At 38.5% G+C, this 12,503-nt stretch overlaps 1 protein-coding gene across 5 annotated transcripts; it reads right to left on the bottom strand.

Moving 5' to 3' along the window:
- Nucleotides 1-3,869: 3,869 nt before the first annotated feature.
- Nucleotides 3,870-11,481, bottom strand: LOC130722585 (putative disease resistance RPP13-like protein 1). 5 transcript variants are annotated; one of them, XM_057573352.1, is made up of 9 exons: nt 7,453-11,481; nt 6,748-7,183; nt 5,939-6,116; nt 5,745-5,819; nt 5,452-5,538; nt 5,206-5,315; nt 4,791-4,862; nt 4,497-4,662; nt 3,870-4,305 (listed from the first exon to the last, which is right to left on the bottom strand). In XM_057573352.1, exon 1 carries the CDS (start codon nt 11,204-11,206, stop codon nt 7,475-7,477), a length of 3,732 nt encoding a protein of 1,243 aa, XP_057429335.1. In that variant the 5' UTR covers nt 11,207-11,481; the 3' UTR covers nt 3,870-4,305; nt 4,497-4,662; nt 4,791-4,862; nt 5,206-5,315; nt 5,452-5,538; nt 5,745-5,819; nt 5,939-6,116; nt 6,748-7,183; nt 7,453-7,474. The 5 variants fall into 5 exon arrangements, with proteins under 5 accessions (XP_057429335.1, XP_057429336.1, XP_057429334.1 ...); XM_057573353.1 differs by having other exon boundaries at nt 5,648-5,819; nt 6,748-7,171; XM_057573351.1 differs by having other exon boundaries at nt 6,748-7,171.
- Nucleotides 11,482-12,503: the final 1,022 nt, after the last annotated feature.

The raw sequence follows: 12,503 nt of genomic DNA, 5'->3' as shown, positions 1-12,503 counted from the left end.
CAAGGGTATGATTTCTTCACTAGTGCTATTGCTCTTCCTTTAGGTAGTTTTGATTTGATTTTAGGCTTACAATGGTTAACTCAGTGGGGAACTATATCATGGGATTTCAAAGCCCTTGTTATGGAATTTGATATGGGACACCTTAAGGTGAGATTGCAAGCTGATAAGAGTGGGAAGGATAGAGTAGTTTCAGCTGCTAAACTTAATCAAATTGTAGCTGAGGAAAGCTTTTGTTTTATGCTACAATTGTTTCCATGTTCCCAAGAGAAAGTGTGTTGTGCTCTTGGCTTAGAGGAACCTGAGGATCCTGCAACTAAAGAACATAAAACCACTGTCCTAGAGGAATTTAAGGATGTTTTTGAGGAGCCTACACAGCTACCCCCATTCAGAGGCATCCATGACCACCAGATTGTTCTGAAGGAAGGGTCCAACCCAGTTAGTTTGAGACCTTATAGGTACCCTCCTGCACAGAAAGATGTCATTGACAACATGGTGAAAGAGCTGTTGGATTCAGGGGTTATCCAACCTAGTTCTTCTCCATTTGCTTCTCCTGTGGTCTTGGTTAAGAAGAAGGATGGCAGCTGGCGGATGTGTGTAGACTATAGGAAGCTTAATGACATGACAGTTAAAGCAAAATTTCCTATTCCTCTTGTTGAAGATTTGCTGGATGAGCTAGGGGGTGCTCAAATTTTCTCTAAATTGGACCTTAGGTCTGGTTATCATCAAATAAGGATGAAACCAGAAGATATAGCTAAGACTGCATTTCAGACTCATGGTGGACAATATGAATATGTGGTCATGCCTTTTGGGTTGTCCAATGCCCCAGCCACATTTCAAGGTACCATGAATGTCATCTTTGCTAGTCTATTAAGGAAGTGTGTGCTCATCTTCTTTGATGACATCCTTGTCTATAGTAAGTCCATAGTTGAGCATGTGGCACACCTTAGACATGTTTTCACTGTTTTAAAGACTCATTCCTTCTATGTCAAGAGAAGTAAATGTGCCTTCTTTACTACTCGAATTGAGTACTTGGGCCACTTCATTACTCCTGAAGGGGTTACTACAGATCCAGCCAAGATCATGGCAGTTCAAGAGTGGCCAGAACCTCAGACACTTAAGCAACTCAGAGGTTTCTTGGGCCTCACAGGTTACTACAGAAGATTCATTCAAAATTACAGCATGCTAGCATCACCTCTCACTGACTTACTCAAGAAAGATGCCTTCATTTGGTCTGATAAGGCTTCCCATGCTTTCAATCAGCTCAAACAAGCCTTAAGTACTGCTCCTGTATTGGCTATTCCAGATATGGCTAAGCCATTTGTAGTGGAGACTGATGCTTCCAGTACAGGAATTGGGGCAGTTCTGATGCAAGACAAGCACCCTATTGCATTTATTAGCAAGGTTCTTTCTCCCAGGAATAGGTTGCTATCAGTTTATGACAGGGAATTACTAGCACTTGTGCATGCAGTGTCTAAATGGCACCAATATCTGTCTCTTCAACCTTTCCTCATCTTAACGGATCAACATAGTTTGAAATTTTTACTAGAACAAAGGTTGTCTACACCTGCACAGTATAAATGGGTTACTAAATTGATGGGTCTATCTTATGAAATTAGGTATAAGCAGGGAAAGGACAATGTTGCTGCGGACTCCTTATCCCGGGCCAATCATGGAGAGTTGCTACACTTGGCAGTCTCTTCCATTTCTTCAGAATTGTGGGATCTAATACAACAAGCCTATGTTGCAGATTCTTCCCTCAAGGATCTTATGCAAGAGGTGAATGCTTCTCCTGACCAGCATCCTCATTACAGGGTGGTGGATGGTTTCCTTTTCCGGAAACACAGATTGGTAGTTCCCAATAATGACCAAGTCAGATTGGTTATTTTGCAATGGTTGCACTCCTCTCATCAAGGGGGGCATTCGGGTATAAGGGCTTCTACTCATAGGATCAAGTCCTTATTTTATTGGAAAGGACTTAGCAAGAGTGTAGCTGAGTTTATTCAAAGGTGTGAGACTTGCTTGAGATGCAAGTATGAACCTCATGCTATTCCAGGTTTGCTGCAGCCCTTGGCTATACCTGATGGAGTGTGGCAAAGTATTGCCATGGACTTCATTGAAGGGCTACCCAAGTCCCATGGCAAGGACACCATATGGGTGGTTATTGACAGGCTTAGTAAGTATGCTCATTTCATAGCCTTGTCACATCCTTTCTCAGCTTCCACTTTGGCTGAGGTGTTCATCAACAATGTTTACAAACTTCATGGAGCCCCAGCAAATATAGTGAGTGACAGGGATCCCCTCTTTACTAGCAAATTCTGGGCAGCATTTCTGCAACAATTGGGCATTTCTCAGAGCTTGTCTACTGCCTATCATCCTCAATCAGATGGGCAGAGTGAGGTCCTCAATCGTTGCTTGGAACATTACTTGAGGGCCATGACTTGGCAGAGACCAAAGGAGTGGGCTGCTTGGCTGCCTATGGCAGAATGGTGGTATAACACCACTTTTCACTCTGCAATCCAAGCTACCCCTTATGAAGTTGTTTATGGTCAGCCGCCCCCCTTGCATTTACCTTACTGCCCTCAAAGCACTGTGGTGGATGCTGTGGACAGAAGCTTTGTTGCTAGAGAGGAGATGATCAACAAGTTGCAAGGTAACTTGGCTCGAGCTCAAGCTCGCATGAAGACCTTGGCTGATAAACACAGGTCTGATAGAGAATTTCAAGTTGGAGATTGGGTTTTCTTGAAGCTCCAGCCTTATAGGCAATCCTCTCTCACTTCTAGGGCTTCACAAAAGCTGTCCCCTCGTTTCTTTGGCCCATATCAGATACTACATCGTGTAGGCAAGGTTGCTTACACCCTCAATTTACCTGCTACCTCACGCATTCATCCCACTTTTCATGTTTCCCTGCTGAAACCTTGCCCAGATGCTACAGTTTCTCTTTATCCTCTTCCGGAAGATTGGGGCAGCATGGATAATCCTAAGGAACCATTCAAGATTTTGAAGAGGCGCTCTGTGCAGAAACACCATAGAGCTGTTACTGAAGTCTTAGTGCAGTGGAAAGGGGAAAGTGCAGAAGAGGCCACTTGGGAATTGCTATATAAGCTGAAGCAGCAGTTCCCCTTCTTTGATGTTACTGCTTCTCCTTGAGGTCAAGGAGAGTTTTAAGGGGAGGGATATGATGCACTTAGCATCACTTAGCATCTGTTAATTAGGAATATGATGCACTTGTTAGCATCTGTTAAATAAGAATTAGAACAGCTGTCATAACAGCTGGCAGCAAAGTAGTATAAATAAGGCCATTAGGCAGTTAGAGATGTTATGTTAGTTGTAACAAGAATTTTATCTCTCTAATCTCAATTCTCAGTTCCCTTCTCTCTCTTTCTCTCTCTTTCTCCTCTCTTTCACTTCTTCTCCTATCAACATCATGAAGAACTTGAGCCTGCTGGAATTGAAGACCAACAACCTTGGACTAGGCATTCAACTTCAAATGCAGAGTCCCGTTTAAACAGCCAAACACTTACCTCAGAAGTTGAGCCTATTCTTACCCATTAATTGGTGGATTTTCTTCGTTTTTGTCTTTTTCTCATGTCTAAAGTGAATAATTTTGGTTGGAGATATATAGCCTCCACAAGCCTAGTTCTTATTATCATGGCACAAGATTCATGTATTTGTTGTGCATAGCCTCTGAAATAATCATGGCATAGTAGCTAAGTGGGGGTGACTTACGATTGCAAAAAAGTAGCCAAAATAAAATTTACAAATCCAAATTTAGAGTAACTGAAGCAAAATTAAGAATTTCATAATGAAAACCATAAATTGAAATGCTTAAAAAATAAAGAGATAAGGGTAGAGAAGATCACAAACACATGTATCCTGGTTCACCTTCTCCAACTGAAGGCTACGTCCAGTCCCCTTTTTGATTTAGGGATTTTTCCACTATGTAATTAATGTTCAGTACAAGTCTCACACCAAGACTCTCAATAACACGTATTACCCCAAAGAAGCACACCACTTCCTTGTTACAAAGCACTCACCCAACCAAACCCATGGCAAACTTAGAATCAAGCTTGATTCAAAGAGAATAAGAAGAGTTTTTCAATGGCTCAAAGAACCATGGTAAAAAGCCATAGGTGATACCACACTTAAAAATGAACTAATTAAAGGTAAGGACCTATACTAGAAAGCAATAAACTTATCTAGTTAAATTAGTGCTCGTGCTTTCCAATCTTCATGGTCTTCAACCTTTTTCTTCTTCTGTTGATGTCGGTGTCTTCATTAAAATCGAGCCAAGGTTTAAGAAAGAGACTGCTTCACAACAACAACCAATCAGTGAAAAGTATTAAACAGAATACCCAATTTATGCTTTTTAGGAGCGCATAATTGTCTCAGCTCACAAGTCTAAGAGCCTACAACATATAATCACATACTTAACCGGTAAAATTTAGAGAAGTTAAACTAAAAACTTTTATTAAACAGAATTGAAAAGTATTGCCCACCTATTCTATAAGAACTTTCTTCTGCATCCATAGCAAAACTTTATTTAGTGGGTTCTATTAGAGAAGATTGCAACCATCAAAAGGAACTACAAGCACAATAAGTAGAGCCTTTATAGTTGAAGTTCGGACATCTGATGTCAAATCCTTCTTCAGAAATCTTTCAACTCTACAAGAAAAATGGCAATAAAGTGTACAACATAAGCAAATAATCAGTTTAGTGAAAGCAATATCCCCTCCAGGATGAAATATGCCATAGAACTAGCTACAGCATTAGAAGGAAGTTTAAGAACTCACGTGATTGTAGAAACCAAATCAAGCATATGATTGATAGTCCCAGCATAATCAACAAGGGAGACACTTCAATGTCTGTTAAACAGAAGAAAAACAAACATTTTTTTAAGTCCAAATATCTTCCTTCTCATAATTTCTATTGAGCTCAGGCCATTCCTAACTCAATGAGATCTTTGCTTGAATAATCTTTACTCAAAATGTTCAAAAACATTTTCTATGACTGCTCAGTTTAATGGTGGGAATGAGACCAGACAATGATGTACACCAAATAGTATACAACACAAAAGACCATAAATTAATTTCTCAGCAAGTTTTGCTTGACTTAAATATACCCAAATGTTTACTGTAAAGAAAGTAGTTACAAAACTTTTTAACTGTTATTGACATTCTGTTACTACAGGTATAGCAGCATAATTACCTGTTGATGAAATCCATCAGACATCGTCAGCCATACATGAATGTAAAGGTGCTTCATGGGGCATGGTTCTTCCACTTGAATACAAATTCCTTCGCCAAAATCTTTCAATACTACACCAAAAGAATTGCCAACAAAATGTGCAGCGTAAGATGCAAATGTTCATTATAGTGAAAGTATCATTCCCTCCATGAAGAACTGTGCCAGTAAAACTATATATAACATTGGATGGTAAGCTTTAGAACTCACATGATTGATATTCCAAGCATAATCAACACGGATTCAAGTTCAATTCAAGAAAGGAGCACCTCAATATATCAGCTCTAAAATCTAAGGCTACAGTAAGTCAAAGAACATATAATCACATACTTAAGTAGTCAAATTCGAGAAATTAAAACAACCTTTTTTATTAAAAAGGACTTGAAGCGAAATACCAAGTACCAACCCATTATATAAAAAACTTTCTTCAAGCATCCACAACATACTTTTCTTTAATTGGTCCCAAAAATTGGAGATTTCAACCAAGGGAAAAAGGAACTGACCACACAATATTTGCAGCCTTCTCAGTTAAAATTTCAACTTTTGATATTAACTCCTCCTCTGTGAATCTTTCAACTCTACAACAAAAAATTGACACAAGTAAGATGCAAGTAATCCATTCAGTGAAAGCACTATCCCCTCCATGAGATGGATAATAATCTTCCAATTAAATTATAAGGGAAGTTTAAGAACTAACATGATTTTACAAATCAAAGCCAACATGACTGACATTCCCATCATAATCAAGAAGGGAACAATCCATTCCAATGTCTGTTAAACAGAAACTTTTTAATACTTGAAGACTTCTTTATCATACTTGCCACTCTAACTTCTGCTCAAAAGGATAGTGAGATATCAGCTTGGATAATCTTTACCTGAAAATGTTAAATAAAATTGAAGTCTTGTGACCAGGAAGTTCAACAGTGCGCGTCCCAGTACAAATACACATTATAGAATTATTAGAGGCTAGTGGCACATGTCAAAGCAATGTCAATTACTGTATTCTTCGCATAAAATTGGAGTCTATGTTATTTCCTTATATTCAAATAGTAAATTAATCCTCCTTGACCACATAGCATTCCCATTACTTACAAGTTACAAGAAAAAAAGGCTAAGTTCATGTTTGCATCAGCTTCTCTTTCTCCGAATCAATTATGAAATTCAGAAGCTAGTAACATGAGCTTCTCCCCATAATTGATTCTGATAGTAGAATCAAGTGTTGAAAGATTTCCAAACATGCACTAAAAAGAAGTGTAACCTTCTCAGCTTTTTTGGAGAAAAGTATTGTGATGTTCAAAATTGAAACATGGTATGGCTGCAACAAGCTCAGAACACAAACCTCTAAAACAGTTCTATATGCAAATCAATGAAGCTAAAAAAGGATCCCATCAAAAAGGAAAAATCAAATAGGATGTTTGAGAAATATAGAACATAGTAACATACATACTAGATGCAATAAGAAAATGAAAACTAAGAAATAATAAGATTAAAACACTGAAAGCTAACCTGATTATACAACAACTCAGAATCTGTGAAAGCATAAACCTTGCGGATCTTGTTCTGCACAGCTTCCAGCAAACCATCCATGAGTGCCAAGTAGTCAACTACAGGCTCCTCTGCATAAAAATCAAGCTTTTTCTGCACCCTTATAGCAGGAAGACTTGATGACATTTCCATGAACACTCCAATTCCAGAAAACCCAGAACTTGAATTCTCAACCTTGGCTATTGACAACCCCTTAAAAAACAATCTTACTGAAAATTCATCAAGCTTATCCTTCAACCGTTCCACCACAGGTTCCTCAGTTTCCTTCCATGGTTCTTCATCTTCATCTTCATCTTCACAGCAACTGCAAAACTCATCTTCTTCCTCCTCTCTTGTTGCCCCAACACCTAAAACAGCTTCATCCTCCATTTCACCAACAAATCACCTGAGATTTCACCTAGAATATTTCAGCATGACCAATCAATAAAATCGATCTCAAAATCCGATTTTTCTTTGCTTTGATAGGAAAAGATTGTAAAAATCTTTTCAAAGTAAGACTGGGATCACTGACATAAAAAAATTAAATGAAGAAAGCAAAATAAAGGAAACATGTACATGACTAAAAAAATTATGAAACGTTGGTAGAAGAGTAATGGAAAAAGTTGGCACAGAAAATGAATGGAATTAGGCAAGTGGCATTTACTTGTGAAAGAACAGAAGAATTACCTGTTGATGATCCTAGTTTAGCTCAAAAAATCCATCTGTCATTAACCATAATGCCTCGGATGTGGGAAATTTTGGGCCAAATTTTCGGGTGCTTCATTTTGCACTGTTCTTCCAACAGAGGACACTCAATGATTTCAAGTTTTATTAGAGAAGCAGGCAACCTTTCTCCCACCACATTCTCCAGCTTCGGACAGCGGTAAATTGTTAATTGTTGCAGGGAGGTGAGGTGGAGAAGCCCCTTGCAGTCCAACGTCTCCATACTTGTTAACTCAAGTAACATCAGGGAAGTAAGGGAGGGAGGCAGCAACACCAAACCCACCTCCGGGAAGGACTTGACACCGTCACATGGACCTCCAATGGTAAGATGCGTGAGCATGTCCACTGAAGCTAGAGATGGACTCCTCATCAATTTCTCGTTGTTCTCGATCTCAAGTGATCTCAAGCTACGCGGCATACTAGGAAATGACTCAATTTCTGGGCAACTGTTTATCTTGAGAGATTCTAACTTTGGGAGAAGAGTACTCATGTGATAAGGTAATGACTTTAACTTGTTGCAATCAGAGACAGAGAATTTAGTCATTGCAGGCGCAGACAATCCTTCATTTGGGAATGATACAAATTTGGGGCAGCCATCTATGACGAAATCTGTGAGAGCAGCATCTCCCTGTACTGAAATACTTTCCAGATTTTCAAGGTTTCTGATCGTGAGAGAATGGAGATTTGGAAAGCTCTCCAACAGGAGGGATGTGAGAGAATCACAGCTACTATTTATATACAGCGACTGAAGTAACTCGTGCTGCTGCTTTGGAAATTCTAGCTTCCTGAAACTCGAGATAGACAACTTCTTCAATGATGCAGGTAAACAATCTCCCGGGAATGATCTGGCAGATGAACAATTCCCTAAAGATAAAGATCGAAGGGAAGTTGGTTGGGTGATGGCGGTGGCCTCCAACATGGAATCCACCACCTCGCTTCCTTTGATATATAGATCTTCCACCGAAATGGGCATCTCCCGCAATGATACTTTATTGCTTTCACGTATCTCTAAACAGCAGATGGCAGGAGCCCTTGGAAGAGAAGAAGCAAGCTGCTCACATCTGCTAATTTCAAGTGATTCCAAAGCTGGAAGGTTATTTGGCAAATCTCCCCTTAATCTGGGACAGTTGTCTATTCTGAGGTACTGTAGTTGAGGAAAGGCATTTGATTCAAAGGGACGCCACACCTCCCAACTCGGCATGTCTTCAAATGTCAGATAGTGAAGGGAGGGAAAAGGTGTCCCTGAAAAGGAATCGTCGCTCTTCAAAAATTCAACACCAACAGTCTCCAACCCCTTCAATCGGATAATAGATAGTTTCCTGAGAGAGGGTAGTTGTCCAAGTGAAGGAAGCATACAACAATTCGTACAATTCAATAAAGATAGCTCAGTCATGTTGTGGTAGGAAGAATGTCCAACCCATTCTGGAAATTTAGTGCCCCTGTACCCAGATATCCATATACGCTTCAGGTCTTGGTGAGGTTGTAACTTGTCAAGAATGTCCATTTCAGTTACGGAATCTGTAAAATTGCTCTCAAGAGACCAATACAGGTGTAACCAAAGCAGGCATAACCTGTTAAGGTTTTTCTTATCCGCTACCTTTGCCTCCAACGCTTCATAACCATTGGCAACATTCTGCAAATTGGAAATTGCAAGTGATCCATGTAAATTTGAAAGCTTTCCCAATTCTTGGATCTTCTGCCCTTCATGCTCGCCCACAAAAAAGTCACTTAAATACTGCAAATTTTTTAGTCCGCTCATTCCTTTGGGCATCTCTTTTAATTTAATTCCCCTAATATCAAGATGACGCAAATTTACAAGATTTTGCATGCCATCAGGTAACATAGTCAGCAATGAACACCAAAACAATTTCAACGTTTGTAGATTGTATAAATTACACAATGACTCTGGTAATGTCTTTATTCTTGTGTAAGAGAGGTCCAAATATCTCAAATGAATCAACTCACCAATTGAATCTGGTAATGCTTCAACATCCCCAAACTTACTAAATGACAGGACTCTTAAGTACTTCAGATTGGACATAATGACGCATGCTGCCTTTTCACGGTTGAATGAAGAATCTTTGAAATCAATTGGTAAAAGTGTCCTTAAAAATTTAACTCTGCCAAAGAAATCAAAATTTTCAGAGATTATACCACTGAACCCACTTAATGACAAATGACGAGTCTTCATACAAATTTTAGATTCTTTCCCAAGTTCTTCGGATCTGAAGTAGAATTCTCCACCGAGTAGGATCGCTAAATCATGCACAAGATCATGCATCATAAAATAACTATCGCGGCGACATCGAAGAAAAAATGATCTCGCTACCAAATCATCAAAATACTCACAACCGACTTCTTCTAAAGTCTTTCCACTTTTTGAAGGCGGTAAAAGATCTTCCGCCATCCACAACAAGATTAACTCATCTTTTTCAAATTCATAATCCTTAGGATACAATGAACAATAAACAAAGCAACGTTTCAAAAATGGAGGTAAATAATGATAACTAATTCTCAGTGCTGGAATAATCTTGCTCTCATTTTCAGAAAGTTCCCAAATGTTGGAGTTCAATATATTATTCCAGTCTTTTATATCATTTTTACCTCGCAATAAGCCTCCAAGTGATTGTGCTGCTAAAGGTGACCCATCACACTTTTTAACAATTTGTCTGCCAATTTTTTCAAGAGTTGTGTTCCCATTAGATGCTGATGAAAAACATGCATGGTTCGCAAAGACTAACCAACAATCTTCATCCAACAATTGCTTTAGACGATAACCTTGGGAAGTTTGGATTAGGGAAGCAACTTTTTCGCTACGTGTCGTCACGAGAATCTTGCTTCCCTTAGTCCCAAATTGAAGAGGTTTTATAAGAAAATTCCAAGTAACATAATCCTCCAACCAAACGTCATCCAAAACTATTAAGAATTTCCTCCCCATCAACTTCTCTTTCAATTCAAGATGGAGTAAACTTATATCGTTCAGACCACAATTACTTTTGGTAATTGCCTGTGTGATAGTCTTAGTAACCTTGAGAATATCAAACTCATCAGAAACACAAACCCATGCTTGCAAATCAAATTCCTGCTTTAAATTTTCATCATTATAGACCACTTGGGTTAAAGTTGTTTTTCCCACTCCACCCATACCAACAATAGGGATCACACCTACTTTACCATCACTCATATCATCATCTAGCAATAATTTGAGGATAGCTTCTTTGTCTTGATCCCTGCCATAGATATTAGATCCGTCTTCAAGAGGGGAAGATGGGAGTCTCCATGAATAATTCTCCTTGGCAACCTCTTTAAGACCAAGAATGTCTTTGAGTTTGAAAATAGATTCCAGTCTTTCAACTATGTCTTCCAACTTATTAACCATGTCCCTGTCTTGAAAATTGAAGTAGCGAGAGAAGAAGTTGCTTACCTCCTTCTTTTGAGTGGCAGCTTTAGTAGCAACATGATCCAGAAAGTCATCAGCAACATAGACAGCATCTTTGAGGTCATCGAGCCACTTGTTCACTGCAGAGTCCTTGATCTGTTTCTGCTCAGCATCATTCAGCACTGCTTCAACAGCATACAGAGTGTTCTTCAGCCGTTGGAGCAAATTATCATCAAGCTTCTTCCCTCGGATGAAGTTAACAAACTCAGGAGAAGCAAGCTTGTCTATAACAACTTCAATAAAAGCAGAGAGAAAAGCTTCACCCACAACTGCCGCCATGATCTCAACACAGGAAGTGTAGGAATAGTACTCGCAAGATGAGGATGAGAAGAGAGAAATTCAGTAAGAGAGATAAGGACTCGCAAGTTGTGTGTAGACTAGACTGTATGTATGTATATCTTGAGGCTCGACTCGTTTGTCGTTCTATGCACAAGAAATTGACTTCACGTGGCCAATTCGAGGATGCTTTCTTTTTGTGTCAACTTTATATGTGAGTGCTTCCTTGGAATGCTCACTTTATTTGGAGGGTGCTGAAGATTCGTGCAATTTTTTAAATAATTTACATTAGAGATAATTGTGCTATAGCATGCGTTCACATGGCACATGTCTCGTAGATAAAGCAGCAGATTTTTTAATCAATCAATTGTTAAAAATAAGCTAAAGGTCTGGTGGGATGACCCCCAAGAGCTTTAGCGGAAGCACTAATTGTAGACACTTTTTATGATTACTATGAATATGAATAAAGGTCTACGTACTTGTAGTCAAAAAAAAAATTGTATGTATTCTCCACGCTGGATGTAAATAATACCCACTAATATATCGAGCACAAAAGATGTTAGTATAAAGTACCTCTTTTTGCATAACCTATTCATATCATGACAATTGACAAGTCTCTTGCTATTTATCCATTGTAAATCTGTTTTGCTCATTGATCCTAATAATTGAAATTATTTTAATATAATAACATAATTTGTGAAGCATTAAATTTTTTTTATGACAAATGTCTTCACCCCTTTCGAGGATAAAACTAATTGATTCTAGTCTTTGAGAAACTGTGGTGATCTTTTCCAGCATATGATTTTCCCTGAATTTGAACTTGTGTCATTGTTCTTATGGAGTTTAGCTAGCCTTGTGAAGCATTAGCATGCAACACTATTTCACTAAACAAATAATGATCCGAAAACAATAAAACGAAGTGCTGATGTAAACAACCCAATATATAACATACAAGAGGGAAAAGGCTTCTAGAGTTCTTCTCTTGCAAGTTGCAACTCAAGGAAAAAAAAAACAAATTATAAGTCAATTCAGATCAGCTTATATCGAATATTAACTATTTACATGAGACTCTACTGTATAATTGGTTTGCCAAAACAACCTCATATATATTATCATAATTCAACAACTTATAGGAAGAACAAATGGACAAGAAATGAAGGCTAGCCAATTCTATTGCAAAAATGCTTGTTTCATATCATATCATACTACCAAATTGATATTAAAAAAACCTCAGTAGTTAAACACATTAAACCTTTCGTCAAATTATACATTATTTTTCTTGTATCATTTTTTCGTATCT

Source organism: Lotus japonicus, chromosome 6, assembly GCF_012489685.1.
Source record: "Lotus japonicus ecotype B-129 chromosome 6, LjGifu_v1.2".
NCBI classification, from domain to species: domain Eukaryota; kingdom Viridiplantae; phylum Streptophyta; class Magnoliopsida; order Fabales; family Fabaceae; genus Lotus; species Lotus japonicus.
This window is presented reverse-complemented; position numbering and strand designations above follow the sequence as displayed.

What these genes read in the sequence shown, in the direction of transcription:
- LOC130722585 (XM_057573352.1), bottom strand. Translation starts at nt 11,206, where the DNA reads ATGGCGGCAGTTGTGGGTGAAGCTTTTCTCTCTGCTTTTATTGAAGTT.